Source organism: Corylus avellana, chromosome 5 (genome assembly GCF_965113065.1).
Source record: "Corylus avellana chromosome 5, dhCorAvel1.hap1.2, whole genome shotgun sequence".
Taxonomy (NCBI): Eukaryota; Viridiplantae; Streptophyta; class Magnoliopsida; order Fagales; family Betulaceae; genus Corylus; species Corylus avellana.
In genome coordinates, this window is record NC_142494.1 from 9,366,757 (window position 1) to 9,382,331 (window position 15,575).

The 15,575-nt window shown below is 34.1% G+C and overlaps 1 protein-coding gene, 1 long non-coding RNA gene and 1 pseudogene across 2 annotated transcripts; 1 reads left to right on the forward strand and 2 right to left on the reverse strand.

Moving 5' to 3' along the window:
- Window positions 1-3,631: 3,631 nt before the first annotated feature.
- On the reverse strand, window positions 3,632-5,976 carry LOC132180849 (uncharacterized). The gene is made up of 2 exons (XR_009440200.2): window positions 5,910-5,976; window positions 3,632-5,119 (listed from the first exon to the last, which is right to left on the reverse strand). It is a non-coding gene; the product is annotated as an uncharacterized LOC132180849 (long non-coding RNA).
- Window positions 5,977-7,761: 1,785 nt separating this feature from the next.
- LBD2 (LOB domain-containing protein 2) lies at window positions 7,762-8,472 on the forward strand. The gene has a single exon (XM_059595022.2). The coding sequence runs from the start codon at window positions 7,762-7,764 to the stop codon at window positions 8,470-8,472; it is 711 nt and encodes a 236-aa protein (XP_059451005.2).
- A 5,755-nt stretch (window positions 8,473-14,227) lies between these two features.
- Window positions 14,228-15,575, reverse strand: LOC148585358 (F-box/kelch-repeat protein At3g06240-like; annotated as a pseudogene).

The following is a 15,575-nucleotide window of genomic DNA, read 5'->3' on the forward strand; positions in this document are numbered from 1 at the left end:
AAAAGATGATATTAGCTTTATGTGGGTGTCAGCATGATTAGGGGAGAATATATTAGTGAGTGGGATATACTATGGCCTTGGTTGAGGTGAGATTACTTCGTAGGGGACCCATTTGCATTTTTATTAAAGCTAACTTTTGATATATATATATATATATATATATATATATATATCTTAATTTATTATTAAATATTCGACACGCTAGAGTATAATTACGCTAATCATCAATCTAGTGTACGAATTGGATTTTAACAAAATTATAAGATCAGCAATGATCATGGGAGAAAGAGACATGTTTGATTGTTGAACGGTTGTGATTGCATTTGCATTTTACGAGTCCATTTTAGGGGTAGGATTGCAGCACGTATGATCCATCGGTGTTCAGATGCCCTGGTTACGAGGTTACAGGTTACAGCGTTAGGCAAGCAAAGATCTTTTACCACTTTGATCCCATGTAGGAGATCTTTGAAATGGGTCCATTTGAACTAGGGCTTTCGTTTGTTTGGATTGGAAGTAAAATATTTTTCGGCTTTTGATTGGTACAAAAAATTAGCGATGGTGGGCAACCGTTGGTGACCTCCAACGGTGGTTAAAAGTGGCTGGCAACTTCCAACAATCCCCGACTAACTTCCAGGCGAATTTCAATGACCTTTGGTAGCAGTGTCTAGAAACTTTAAATAGTGGTAGTTGACGACTTTCGGCAAAGTCCGGTGACAGATTTTGGCGACCTATGGCGGCGCTAAAGGATGAGTTGAAAAAGAGCGTACGAAATTGAGAAGCTCAAACTCGAAAAATTATTTATAGTCTTACAAATGAAAAACTATTTTACGGAAATTAAAGAAAGGTTTTCTGGTCAACTAAAGATGTTTTTGATTTGATCACGATATTTTGTCGGACCAAATACCGAATAATAGAGAAAACGTTTTCTAAAAAACATTTTACATAAACAAACAGAGCCATTAATAATATTTCATCCATATGATCTAAATTACATTTTAGTACATGTGGTTTGCCTTTGGAGTTTTCAAACTGTCTAGAATGGTCCCTACCGCCAGCTAACGGTTTTCATCAAATAACTAACGGCGGAGACCATTTTAGATACTTTAAAAACCCTAAGAACCTTGATGATACTTTTCATCAAATAACTAACGGCGGAGACCATTTTATATACTTTTAAGACCCTAAGAACTTTGATGATACTTTTGATACCGCAATGATCAATTGGGTATAACCCTAAATCACCCAAAAAAGTTCCTTCAAGAGAAAGTGATTATGCATTTTGTGACTTCCTTGCCTATATTTTTGGTTGTATTGGAGGATCTACCGACCTAAACTTCAACCGCAAGTCACATGAAATACACGTGTGGTTGGGTTAAAACAAATTGACAAATAATTTTTTTTTTACATTTTTCCATGTCAACTTCAACATGATTCCTTCCCTTAAAAATACTACCTATCAAATTAATCCACGTCTTTTACAATTTTTTTTTTTTTTTTTTTTTGTAATATACGTCAGAAAATGCTGAGATGTACCTTTTGTGATGACTCTGTGATGACGTAACACATGACAAATTAAACATGTTTTTTTTTTTCTTTCTTTCTAGTCGAGCAAATTAGTCAGCAAAGCACAACACCAAACACACTAAAACCCGCAATCACAGCCGCAACTGAAGAACTACGACCTAAAAAGTCACATTCCCAACCATTCCCAATGTAATTTTGCAGTTAAGAAAAACAATTTTTTTTTTCTTTAAAAAAAAGAAAAGAAAAGTAAAAAGGTTTCTAAAAGGGCATTAAATAATACTATGACCAAAAAAATAGTTTTAAATTATTAATTTAAATAAATAAATTATTTCCTTTCACATTGAGTTTTTGGTAAAAATGTCGCTTTAAGAAGGTATATGAGTAGAAGTTATAAGTTTTTAATCTATCTTTGTAATTTATCTTTCATTTTTACTAAATATTTAAAATGTTGAGTCTCACTTATTGAAAGTAAATTTGTACTAAGAGATGTCTTATTGTTCTTCAAACCTACATGTTTTGCCTCTCTTAGGGTTTCTTTTGTTAAACTACATAACCATAGTTTTCTCATAAGACCTTCGGTGACTAGAGTTTTGGGATTGCAAGAGGAAGCTCGATAGAAAAATTGTCTAGAAGTTCTGGAGCTATTACGGTAGGAGCAAGCGTGTTGTTTGCTCGGTACAAAGGAGTATACATTCCAAAAGTTTTGTAAGTGTATACTTATTTTAAACTAATTCTTCTATTTAGTTGATGAGTTTCTTGGGTTTGGCTGTCCAAAGTAGTTTTACTTTTGAAGGGTTCTTAAAAAAGGTTTCACTTTGTCACGAACTTACTTGTGTTAATTGATTAACTAATTTCATAGATATTTGGTGATCGGTTGAGTAGCTGTTAATTTTTAAATTTCCTATTATCTTGTGAACACCTATTTAACCTACATTCTAAGTGTTAGTTGTAGTCATTGGGCTATATTTCAAATGTCTCAATCTCAATCTCAATATCTTAATGTCTCTATATACTTTAACAAATCTTCAACTCCCTCATCAAATGTCTCAATCAGCCGATAGACACGTGTCTCGGTTGATGCCAACTATCTTGGTTTTCTGAAGACATATGTCATCTAACTTTAGGCCTAAATTTTTGAAATCTTATCTACCACGTTGAACCTTTAAAGCTCGGTCGACTAAGCCTGCATTTCGGTTGACCGAGCTCTCTTTTACAGAAACCCTAAAATTCTTTTTTTGATCTATTTCGTATTTTTATGTGGTATCCTCGAAACTAATCACAATCTTAACGCAAAATAATCTTCCATGAAGCTTATCTAACTCCCATGAAGCTTCCTCAATTCCAAGATTTCGCCATAAAATCTTCACAAGTGAAATTTTCTTCATTTGCAAAACTTGCACTTAGCGATCCAAAAAGATACAAGTTTAATTATCCAAGCCATTAAATTTTGACTAAGCCGGATTCTTTGAAATGGCTCACGTTTGATACATAGAAATAAAATAAGACATAATTGCAATAGAACAGGATGTTGGAATGTGATAATCAACTTGGATTTGTCTTCCCTAGGATTATTAGAATATTTTACCAAACATATTTTCTTCAAATCTTCATTGTTGGTTTAGAATTCAATGGTAGAAATTACATGATATCGGCAAATATCACTTTCAAAGTAAGAAGAAATATGGCGAGTGCTGAAGTGATTAACTTTTCTTAAAATGACAATTATTTATAACCGCTGATATGGTAAAATCTCTACCATTGAATTTCAAATCAATGGTTGAAATTTGAAAAAATCTAACAAGTAAAATACCCCAGAATTCTAGAGAATCTTAATCCAATTAAAATTATTTTAACTACACACTGTTAATACTTAATTCTTCTACACAACTATTCAGATCTTTGTTGTGGACAACATGAACAGTTTCTGGTTTATGATGGGAAGCCAATGCTCGGTTGAGCTTGGATCTGTGTAATGTGTAAATCCCTCTTTCTACCAAACTAAAAAAAAAAAAAAAATTATTTACTACATAAAATCGATTTGCAAATGTAGATTCCCTCAATCTTGGTAATTATCATTGTTACCTCCACAATCATTTAGATTAGTGAGTATCACAATAAAAAAGTAGATATATAATAAGTTCAATAGAGCAGAATACATCTGTAGTACATATGATAAATATCAGCATATGCATTTTCATAGAAGTGGTGGAAAAGCTTATCTCACCCGAGGGTGGAGCTGGTTTGCTCAAGTGAAGCAGCTACGCGAAGGAGACACCATCACCTTTTATGAGCTCAATTGTCAGAGAAAAAATTGAGCTAAATAATACAACTTGTTGACCCAAGTTTTTTGACTTTGTCAAATTGTTGTACTAACTATTTAGCTTAATTTACTCTCGGACAATTGAGCTCATAACAGGTGATGGTGTCTCTTTCGCTCAGCTGCTTCGCTTGAGCAAACCGGCTTCACCCTCGGCTGAGATAAGCTTTTCCACGACTTCTATGAAAACACATTGGCCAGCTCTTTATTTGAACATCATAGTAAGTCACTTTACTACTTCAACTTGAACGATGACCAAAAACTAAGCAAACAAAATATGGCTGCATGTGGCTTCAATAAATAAACCTACAGCTTCCTTTTCGTTGTACGTCACTTGGTGCAAAATCTTCTGAAACACTTTAAATCTTCTAAAACACTTGTTCATGCTGCTACTTGGGCATATGCTTTGAACATTCTTTTGTGTTTTCATGACCTTGTAAGGGTAATTGAGCTCATAAAAAGTGATAGTATCTCCTCCACTTTGCTGCTTCGCTTGAGCAAATCGGCTCCACCCTCTGGTGAGATATGCGTTTCCACCACTTGTACGAAAACCCATTGGCCAGCTCTTCATTTGAAGATCATAGACAATCCCTCCACTTCCATCTTAACAATGACCATAAATTGGAAGACTAAAATCTGGTTGCATGTGGCTTCGGTAAATAAAGCCTATAGCTTCCTTTTCGTTGTATGTCACTTGGTGACAAAATCTTCTGATTGTTCAAGCTGGCACTTCTTGTGCATACATTTCAGACATGCTTCTGTGTTTTCATGATCTTGTGAAGGCAATTGAACTCATAAAAGGTGATAGTATCTCTTCTCTCCTTAGTTGTTTTGCTTGACCAAACCGGCTCCACCCTCGAGTGAGAGAAACATTTCCACCAATTCTACGAAAATGCATTGGCCAGCTATTCATTTGAAGGTCATGGACATTCACTTCACTTCCATTTGAATGATGACCATAAACTAGGAGAGTAGAATCTGGCTGCATGTGGCTTCGGTATAAAAAGCCTATAACTTCCATTTCGTTGTAAACTTCCATTTCGTTGTATGTCACTTGGTGACAAATTCTTCTGAAACACCTCTTCAATCTGGTACTTCTCTTCAAACTGGAACTTCTTATGCATAAATTTCGGACATGCTTTTGTGTTTCCATGATCTTCACATTGTGAATACATGGTTGTGTTCCAATGACCTCGGATGGAGGCGGCCATGCAGGGTAAATCCCACTTGAGGATGCATCTACTGTTGCAGCCATGGCCAAGGTCAAACTTGGGCAACCTATAATTATCAAATTGGGGGAAAAAGAACAATCAATTAAAAATAAAAACAAACACTTTGAAAAAGTTCTAAAATCATTCACAAAAACAACCAATAACACATTAAAAACAATAGTTTGACAAATTCTATCCCAATGATTTAATCACATATCAACATACATATCCATCATAAAAAATTATGAAACAATCAAAAGCATACAAAGAAACACAACACTCTTTAGTGTTTAATTGAATGGTTAGTAATCAGTTAATCATATAAAGAAGTATATGCGAATATATTATGCAAGATTGAAAGATGTATAAATCCATTATGATGATAAATTCTCCTATATTTTGTTCTCGATTCTAGAAGTTTCTTCTCCTATTACACAATCACAGCCAACATAAACGAACAAGGAGCTCAAAATCACATTTCTATTTAGCAGAATCAATGAAAATCGAGAACCCAGTCCACAAATCAAAGAAAAACTAAATCGCCTGAAATCTAAAGCTAACACAAACCCGGATCATAGATCAATCAAAACCACACGCAAAATAATACTCAAATCAATCATAACCGATTGTTGATGAGAAATTCTAAAAATTAGGTGATTTTCGGTTCTCACCCAACAATCCACAAATCAAGCGATCATTAGCCCCGATCGCTAACGGGTATGCCAAATCGAGATTTAATCTTATGGGTATTAACCAAACACGAAATTAAGACAACCGAAACATTTATCCATCAATTCTTAAAGCAGATCTAGAGATAAATCTTTCTAAGAGATAAGCAAATTAACATTTATGGGTACCTCAGAAAACTGCTCTTGCTTTCTTGGTTTCATCCATGGGGCGTAGTGCGCTTTGCTGTGCTGTGTGGTGGAATGAATGAGTGGAGAAGGGGAATTGATGCCCTTCTTATCGCTGATCCCTGCCGACAGTGGGGGCACCTTTCGATACGGACCTCTAAAAGTGTCCAATAAGGAGCTGCCAAATCACAGTCATGAGGTGTCTTCACGGCTGGCTATGCATGAAAGATTCTTTTCGATCTCATCCATCCGATGATAATTATTTTTAAAAAAAATCATTTTTAAAATTTAGAAAAAACTTCACAAAAGACCTCTCAATTATCACACATTTCGATAAGAGCTCTTAAATTTTGAAAACTTTCAATTTAAGCCCTCAAACTTTTAATTTAATGTAATTTATTCATCTGTCAATTTTTACAGTTAAACCCTAACGAAAACCCTTAAAAATATCAAATTTCTCTTTAATTTTTTCCTTTTTTTTTTTAATGAAGAAAAAAGGGGTCACCCAAGTCAACTTGTGATTTTATTTTTATTTTTAATTTAAAATTAAGGGTAAATTTAAAATTTTATAAAAAAAAAAATCAAAGGTATATAATGATCATTTTATCACTTTTGACGTTTAAAAACTGACGGAGAGGATACATTAAATCAAATTGAAAGTTTAAATGGTAAAATTGAGAATTTTGTAAATTTGGAGGTCTTCTCAAAATGCGTGATAGTTCAAGGGTTTAAAGTGAAATTTTCCTAAAAATTACTTAAAAATAAATCCATGTCTTAGACAACTGTTTTTCAAAATAATTTTTCATAAAGCTACCTCAAATATAATTCATCAATTCCACCTCGGTTATTTATTCTTTAAACAAAAATCGAAAACTCATTAAATTAAGCAAGGCCTCAAAAAAATTGTTTGAGAAAATAAACGGCCAAGTGGCCTATATTTGGCCCATTAGGCCCATTTTTGGCATTTTATTAGCCCAATCATTTGGCATTTGTTGGTTTTGTTTGATGATCTATACTCATTTAAGGCCTATAGTTGGCCCCAATTTCAGCCCATTATTGACCCATTTATCGATCCAAGTTGGCCGTAATAGTTAGCCTATAGTTGGCCTTGTTTTGACGCATTTGTAGTTCATTTTCAGTATATTGTTGTTAAATACTAATCTTTTGACAACAACTGTCATTGTTGGAAGGGCCCGTTAATCGATGAGTAATGCTAGAAGTAAGATTTATGTCCTCCTTGTGTCCTTCCAAAATTGACGCAACTTTTAAAACTACTATCGAATCAAAATCCAATAATTATTTATCACAAATTCAAATGTAATTTTAAAAGGCATATCAATTTTAAGAAAATAGAAAGACATGGTCTTCCTTCTAACATTAATTTAACCGTTTTGTTGCCAGCTGTTTCAAAAAACAGGTAGGTTCTGTCATAACAAACGGCAATTAACTGTTTTTGCCAGCAACAGTGAATCTTCTTCATCTATTTTTTCTCAAAGCTATTGATTTTCTTTCCCTTATTATTTAATATTTATAACTCTTATTCTTCATGTGAGCTACCTAAATCCTATTCAACCATCTGTAAGACCCCATTAACCATCTTTTCGTGCACCCCAATAGACAACACTTTCTTGTTCTACTTGGCAATGTTTTCATATTATTTATACAAACACTCTGTTTGCATGCACATCAAAACAACTTGTTATATATAAGGTTACTATATTTCTTGATTTCTCTTGATTGCTATTACTCCAATGGGTTTCCCTAGATATACTTTTTTTCTTTGTTAATAATACAAACAAGTTGGTATTGTTTTGATTTGTTTGATCCATATAAAGTTGGGTACTTTTTTTGCCAGATGCAGGGGAATAATGTTGTTGCCACAGCAGGGACGACTCATCCAGCATGCGCTGCATGCAAGCACCAAAGGAAGAGGTGCACCGAAGGCTGCATTTTGGCACCCTATTTTCCTGCACACAGAAGCAGGGAATTTCAAGCTGTTCATAAACTTTTTGGTGTCAGCAATGTGACAAAGATAGTGAAAAGCCTCAAGGAGGACGACCGGAAAATGGCGGTGGATTCGCTGGTGTGGGAAGCTTCCTGCAGACAAAAAGATCCGGTTTTGGGTCCTTATGGAGAGTACAGAAAGGTGTCTGAGGAGCTCAACATGTACAGAGGCCAAAACCAAAATCAGTTGATGCAATTGCCAGGGCAATGGGGTAGCATAGGCTACAAAATGGCCCCGGCAGCGGCAGCCGGTTTGATGGGATGGAATGGGAGTAATGGGATAAACAGCAAGGCATTCAGTATTGGTGGAGGAGTGATTGGAAACATTTTGAACACATCAAGTTACTGTCTTGATAATGGGAATAATGGGACAGTTGATTCTAATCCGTATGGTAATTATCCTTTGAATTGTGAAGATAGAGTACTAAAGCATGAAAAAGAAGTTGGTTCTGGTGGTGTTCCATTGCAGCAGAACTCCATCACTTCTGGAGTTGACCATCAATACTATCTTCCAGGTAATTTCCAATCTCTTGATTCTCTATGTAATTTGAATACATTTTAGTACTCATATAACTGTCAGAGAATGTAAAAATAAAATAAAATCTTATTAGCTTATTCAAATACAAGATATAATTAACGAGGAGTAATGCTACACATACTTTTACTTCTTTACACTCACTTCTCCACGTTCATAAGTAGTTTTTAAAATCATTGTTGGATTAAAATCTGATAAATATTCATCCCATATCTAATAGTGATTTTAAAAACTACCATTGGATTAAAATTTGATAAATATTCATCTCATATCTAATAGTAATTTTAAAAGTCATCTATGGGTGTAAGAAAGTGGGAGAAGAGACCCTTAATTCTCTCTATTCATTGGTGGTGGTTGACATGTGAGTTAATTTCCAGTCAATGGGATGCTTACATTAACACAAAATGTGGAAATTAGAAGGTAGCACTTGGGTAGGATTGACTCAATTTTTTCTTATGAGTGAGGAGTGCTAATATCTGACCTACTAGTCTGGAGAGTCCATGGCAGACATGCACCATATTGGTAGAACTCTTTAGATGGGTTTCTTGGAAAAGTAGGGTGGTGACTTATCTTAAATTATGTTTTATTTTTTTATTATTATTTTAGGGAAAACAACACAACTCTTCAAACTTACATGCAAATTGTAATATTCCAAAACATTAACAAGTTGCAATTGATGCTCCAAACTACCTATTTCTTTCACATAGCCTCTTCCATTAGGATTTTCAATTAAATCCGACAGAAGTTTTTGAAAATGACAATAATACCCCTGCATCACATAATTTATTTTATTTTATATATAAAAAGAAACCAATGTGAGAGAACTATGGCTAGGGAAGATTTTTCTTTCTTTTAAATCTAAGGGCATAATTGTATTTCCATAAAAATGACAAGGGTATAATGGACATTTTAACTACTTTCTGTCATATTTAATAGAAAATTCTAACCGAGAGGGTTTAGCAAAATGGTTAGATAGTTTGGAAGATCAATTACAACTTTTAAAAGTTTGAAAGAGACACTGCAATTTGGAGGTAAGTGTAGTTTTTTCTTAATTAATTTTAAATTAGTTTAGACATAAAAACCCTCGAATATTTTTATTTATGAGAACATGGTTAAAGTATTCTTTTAAAAAAAAAAAAAAATTATTTGATGTTAGCATCATAATGTCATTCACCTGTTAGGCGAACATAAGGGTTAACTTTTAATGACCGAAATTTCATTTAATGAGACTGTCCATTATACAGTCTCACTTGAACCCACCTGTTCATACAGGTGTCCAAGCAATTCAAACTCTATACATTTAGATTACCCCAAATAGAAGAGAAATGAGTTATTTATCAATCAAAACTTAATGTTGTTTTATCTAATGGTGTACATCATTCAAAAAAATTTAAACGATGGCACATCATTTACATCGTTAAACACAACATTAATCTTTGACTATAAATTCTTCTTTCCATTTGAGGTTGTTTGGCGATGTGTTTTTTTTTTTTTTTTTTTTTTTGGGATATTTGTCCGCTCAAAATATACATCCAAACAACCTCTCTTGGCATGAAACTGGCTATTGCACATCATTGCATGGATCCAACTATATATATATATATATATATATATATATATATATATTATTCTTCTAAACAATAGACTCCTCATTTGTTTAGAAGCCACTAATGACTTTCTTTTGTTTCTTTTATATTGTAGGTCAATAAATTTGCCCCACCAATGGCAAGAAGAAAGAAATCAAATATTGGAAGGTAGCACATAACTTTGTTTTTTTGTTGGTTTTTTTTTTTTTTTTTTTTTTTTTTTTTTTTTTCAGTATATGAAGAAGGCAAATCATACAAATTTTCCTTGCTTCCTTGGCGATCAAGCAATTAGAATAGGGATGATGTTCCATTTTCCATCTCTAGAAGATGATTCCTTCATGTCCTAAATTCAACCTAGGCATGAGTTTTTTTTTTTGACATGTCCGCATAAAAGGGGGAGTAAGGATTCAAACTAGTGACCTCCGCTTCATAAGGCGTGGTTTCCAACTAATTGAGCTACCTCTTGGAGACTGGGTATGAGCTTACATGCTTACTTACTTACCGTAATCGTAACATTCGAAAAGAAAAAAAGAATTGTAAAATTTTCTTTACAAAACAATTAGCCAAAGCTTTAACATTCACAATAGTCTCAATTTCTATCCATAAAATGTAACAAACAAATAATATCTCCTCAATGAGAATACTCTCATTGAATTTCCATAAATCATCCATTACAATGTTAACCTGATCAAATAAACACTATCATAAATCAAATCTTCCAAGAAACCTAATAAATATACCAAATCCAGTTCCTCCAACGTTAAAACATGTCTAATTTGTGAGAGCAAAAATAACATATATATTTTTTTGATAGGTATATAAAAAATAACATATATATATATATATATATATATATATATATATATATATATATATATATATTCTAAATGAAGGCCTCTGCAAATCTTCACCAAAAATATCTAACTAGAAGGAGCCATCGAGCTATCTGAAAATGCTAATAGGATTTTAATGAGTTTTATCTTTCCTATACCAAAACATAAAGAGTTTACAATAAAACTTAAAAAAATGAGAAGGAGCCATCAAGCTTTCTGAAAATGCTAATAGGATTTTAATGAGTTTTATCTTTCCTATACCAAAACATAAAGAGTTTACAATAAAACTTAAAAAAATGAGAATTTCACCTGCAACATTTGCAATATTTTTCAATTCAGATTCAGAAATATCAAAAACATTGTTATGCACATTCATATATAGATAATATTCAACTATGAGCAACAAAATCATTTAAGAAAAATCTAGAATGAACTGATTCCACTTACCTTGCAAGCACACCCAATAGCCAAAATTTCACATACAAAGTTCACAAATATCTTCCAAACCGCCTCAAATAATTCAATTCGGGCCTAACCAAAACAAAGTCCATCTATCAAATAACCATTCAACTAAAAACTACTATAACTTAATTGGAAGTAAAGCAAGCAAGGCAAAGTTATAAGAAAGTATTGGCCTCGTTTGATAACGCTTATTAAGGAAGGTTTTTACTTTTTAGCAAAAAAGTAAATGTATTAACACGCAACTTCAAACACAAAACATTCAAAACTACTTTCATCTTTATGTCACATCAAAATACTTTTTCAACTAAAAAGCAAAAAGCATCATCTAAAAAGTTTTATCAAATTAGCTCAATAATGCTATGGTTACTGTATTTATGGCCTAAACATGAAACCCAAAATCCACTTCCGACAACCACTCCTCTACTTAGAAGTAGCTCAACCACAACAACCCACCTCATAATTTCTTTCAACTTTCTTCCAAGAAACTCAATAGTGTTCATACATGGCTACCCAACACAAAGCTCAAATTTATAAAATCAAGTTAAACTAGACTTCAAACTTCTAAGCAAGTTTCTAATATAGCTACTAATAGTTCCAGCCCACCCATTAGCAATTACAAAAACATACTTTGAGGTTCAAAGAAAGTTTCCATTGCTTCCATAGCCACCATAAAAACAGCTGCTTTCACCAAGTTTAGCAAAATTGCCAATTTTAACTCAAAAATCTCACATTTAGTGAATCCCATAAAAACCAACTTAAAATTGATGCGTCAACCATCATCAAATAACAATAAACATTATTCTTATCATAAATAAATATTCAACCTCCAACAAAGAAACCAGAGTAAAAATTTCTAAGTATTTGGACCTCTCCAAACCCTACATTAGAGTTTACCAATTTTTAATAATCCAACCATAAACTACAAAATCCAACATCCTAACAATTATTCACACTACAAAACATACCTAGACCGTAATAAATGATGAAATTCAAAAAATCTAGTTGGGTCAGGTTAGTTCAAGGGTGCAAAACGGCTTCTGGTGAAAACTGTTTTAAATGATTGTTTTCTGATATAGTCTTTATAAGTACATTCATGTCTCATAAATATTGTTTTCTGATAAGTAGGTCTCATAAATATTGTTGCAAACTATTTAAATGGTGAAGCATTAGCACCAAAAAAATTATTATTATTATTATAAGAAAAAAAGCCACATAAATGAAATCTAACCATAAACTATTTGGATATGCTGTTTCTACTTGCAAGGCTATAATCTTTTTCTTTTTCTTGATCACGAGTGTCTCTTTCAAGTTTGAATACGTTGAGATGCTCCTCAGATGTTACAGGATCATTTTTATGTAGTTCCTTTCAGTTAGTTTTGCGCGCACCTCAGATATCTTCTATAAATTGATTGAACTTAAGTTGTTTTTTGTATAGACGAGACAATTTAGATTTAATTTTGAACATGAAAACTACCACAAGCACAATAATAACAACGACAGTAACCATAGTCAAATCAATATCAATATTATAATCATTGTTGTTCATGTGAAATTTTCTAAATTGACTTGCAAATTCTACGCATTGCAGATATTCAATGATAAAATGCTGACGATCAATGTCAAAATATAACAAGATCCTGAATGGAAAAATAGATTTAAGAGGATATAAAGCTGAGTGATCAAAAAAGCACCTAAGGCCCTGGATACCTAGGAGGCAACATGTCATATCATCAGGAAAAAAAAAGACTCAATTATATAAATAATACAAAGGGACAAGGGCATGATATTTGTATAATTGGCTGACAGAAGAAATTCAATTGCAAACAGAGAAAATGGAAAGATTATTTTTTCTTAAGCATATATGCTTTTGTGGTAGTATGACAGCTCAGATAAAATATATGACTCGTGTAGGTGCAGGTGTGCGGAGTTGATAGACAACATGAATAATGTACTAGAAAAGATAAAAGTGGAGACCATAAGAAGGTGGTTTTGATACCATGATAAAATATAAATAAAGAAATAAAATGTATAAGTAAAATAATAAGAGGAAGAAGAATATGTGAAATTAATATTGTTCGATGAGAAATCTATGTCCATCACCTATAAAGTCTAACAAGTACATATTAGTTGATAGCTTGATTGAGCAAATCAGCTTTAGCTCAAATGGTACATCCTCCCTTTATAATAAGGTGGAGGGTGTGGTTGTGGGTTTATGTCTCACTAGGTGAATGTGTCACTTACCAATCAAAAAAAAAAAAATTAATAAATTTATCGAATATCGCATATTGCAAGAGAGATACAGGAAACATATGACACTACAAAATTACAAATACGGTAAGATAGTATTCATCAAAAAAAAAAAAAAAAACAGTAAGATAGTAGGATAGTGATAAGATTAATACAACAATACAATTAAGGTTTTGCATTCTAACAAATATCCATTCCCTATTGTTTTTCCCTGCAAATTATTTAAAATAAAGAGCTGTCTCTACTGGCATTCACTTACTCTTATCAATCTGATTGAACTTTAGGATTGATATAACTATAGGATATTTGCTAGGTGAGTGCATGAATTCTGAAACTTCACTCATGGATTAGTCATCCTACTTTGCTGACAGATTATGGCATAAAGAATTCATTTGTAAATCCACAAATTATTTACTTCTTGGCTGTTTCTCTTGGAAACATGGCAGGTGGTTACCTATAACTTTTTTGATAAGTAGCAGGTTGTTACCTATAACATCATGTTAGAATGGTCATCCCAAAAGGTTTCTCAATTTGGCATTTCAACAATAATAACATAGTGCAATGGTCGTGCCCCAGGGATAGACGGCGTCCATATGGCTATAAAAAGGGTATGAGAGTCCTCCCTCCTAAGCTCTAATGGCAAGCTTTTCGATCTAAAAGGAACGAATCTCACAGTCGTTCAACAACTTTTCCATACAGACTTCAATCTATTGAAAGGCATGTTTTCTAAGCATAGTGCATAATTTACTGACCTATGTGAAAGACAGGAAATTTTAACAATGGGCAACCTTTGCCTGCGTTCCTTTCTGAGCTTACTACCACCAGACGAATTCCCCTGTCTCCCCAGCACTCGGTCAGCTACATTCAGTAGAACAAGGCTCTCCACATAAGTATCTAAATACATATTCTCTAGGTCACAAATGGGAGGATCCTCCAAATATCCTCGGCTACTAGGTCCGCCAGAAAACAACCTGTCACACTTGTGCACTAGAACTTCACCACTCTTTGTAAAGCCCATCACCCTGCTATATAGCCCAAAGCGAACATCAAACAGCTTAGTTCAAGATTCCTCTACCCCATACTCTTTCATCACCCACACGGCGTTAGATGTCTAGTTACCATAGCCGTCACGAGGGACAAGCGCAAGCAACCCATCAACTAGCGCCACAGTAACGTTCAAGTCTTCCAGCCCTTGTAAGCTATTAGGCATACCCACTTCACCGAAGGCCTCATCCTTCATATTAAACGACACGATCACATTGCGATAGGCGCTCTGTTTCCGTGGATGGTCTGGAGTGTGGGCGGACCAGTGGAGTGTCTCATTCACGATAACCGATGGGGACCAATACCTTATGACGTCGGGAGGACCGGGTGCCGTAACAGAGCGCCATATGCCGGTTCGAAGCGTATAAATCTCAACGAGAGGTGGAACAGTTATGAGACTACTAAACTCAGTGTCTCGGAGATACACAAGCCTCACGAATTTGTAATCATCGGTCGTGGGTTCATACCCAAACCCAACAGATTGGTGTAACGAACGGTCAAATCCAATATTAGGCTTGGGAAGGGATATGGCTTTTTGAATGGATGGGTTCCAGAGAACACACAAGCCTCTTTCGTTATGGAAACCCATATTGGCAAGACAAAGTAGGCCGTTAGATGAACCAACTAATAGCAACATAAATTTATCGTTAGATGGATAAAGCAATTCTATGCGGTCTCATGGGTTTGCAAAGAAATCCCCCTTCTATTGTATTTCTTGATTTGATGGGTACAGCAGGAGGGTGTGTGAAAGGTATAGTTATGAGTGACGTAAAGGCAGGGCTGGTGTTGGGAGTTGGAAAGAGAGCGATTGAGGTGGGTGGAGATGAAGCGAGGGCTGGAGATTAGAGAACACCATGCCTTTGAAACGCACCTGAATCTCATGAGCGACTTCACCGGCAGTCGTGAGAGGATGTCGACGACAATCTCTTTTGGGAGCCAGTCCGACATCGTGCAGCAA

What these genes read in the sequence shown, in the direction of transcription:
- LBD2 (XM_059595022.2), top strand. Translation starts at nt 7,762, where the DNA reads ATGCAGGGGAATAATGTTGTTGCCACAGCAGGGACGACTCATCCAGCA.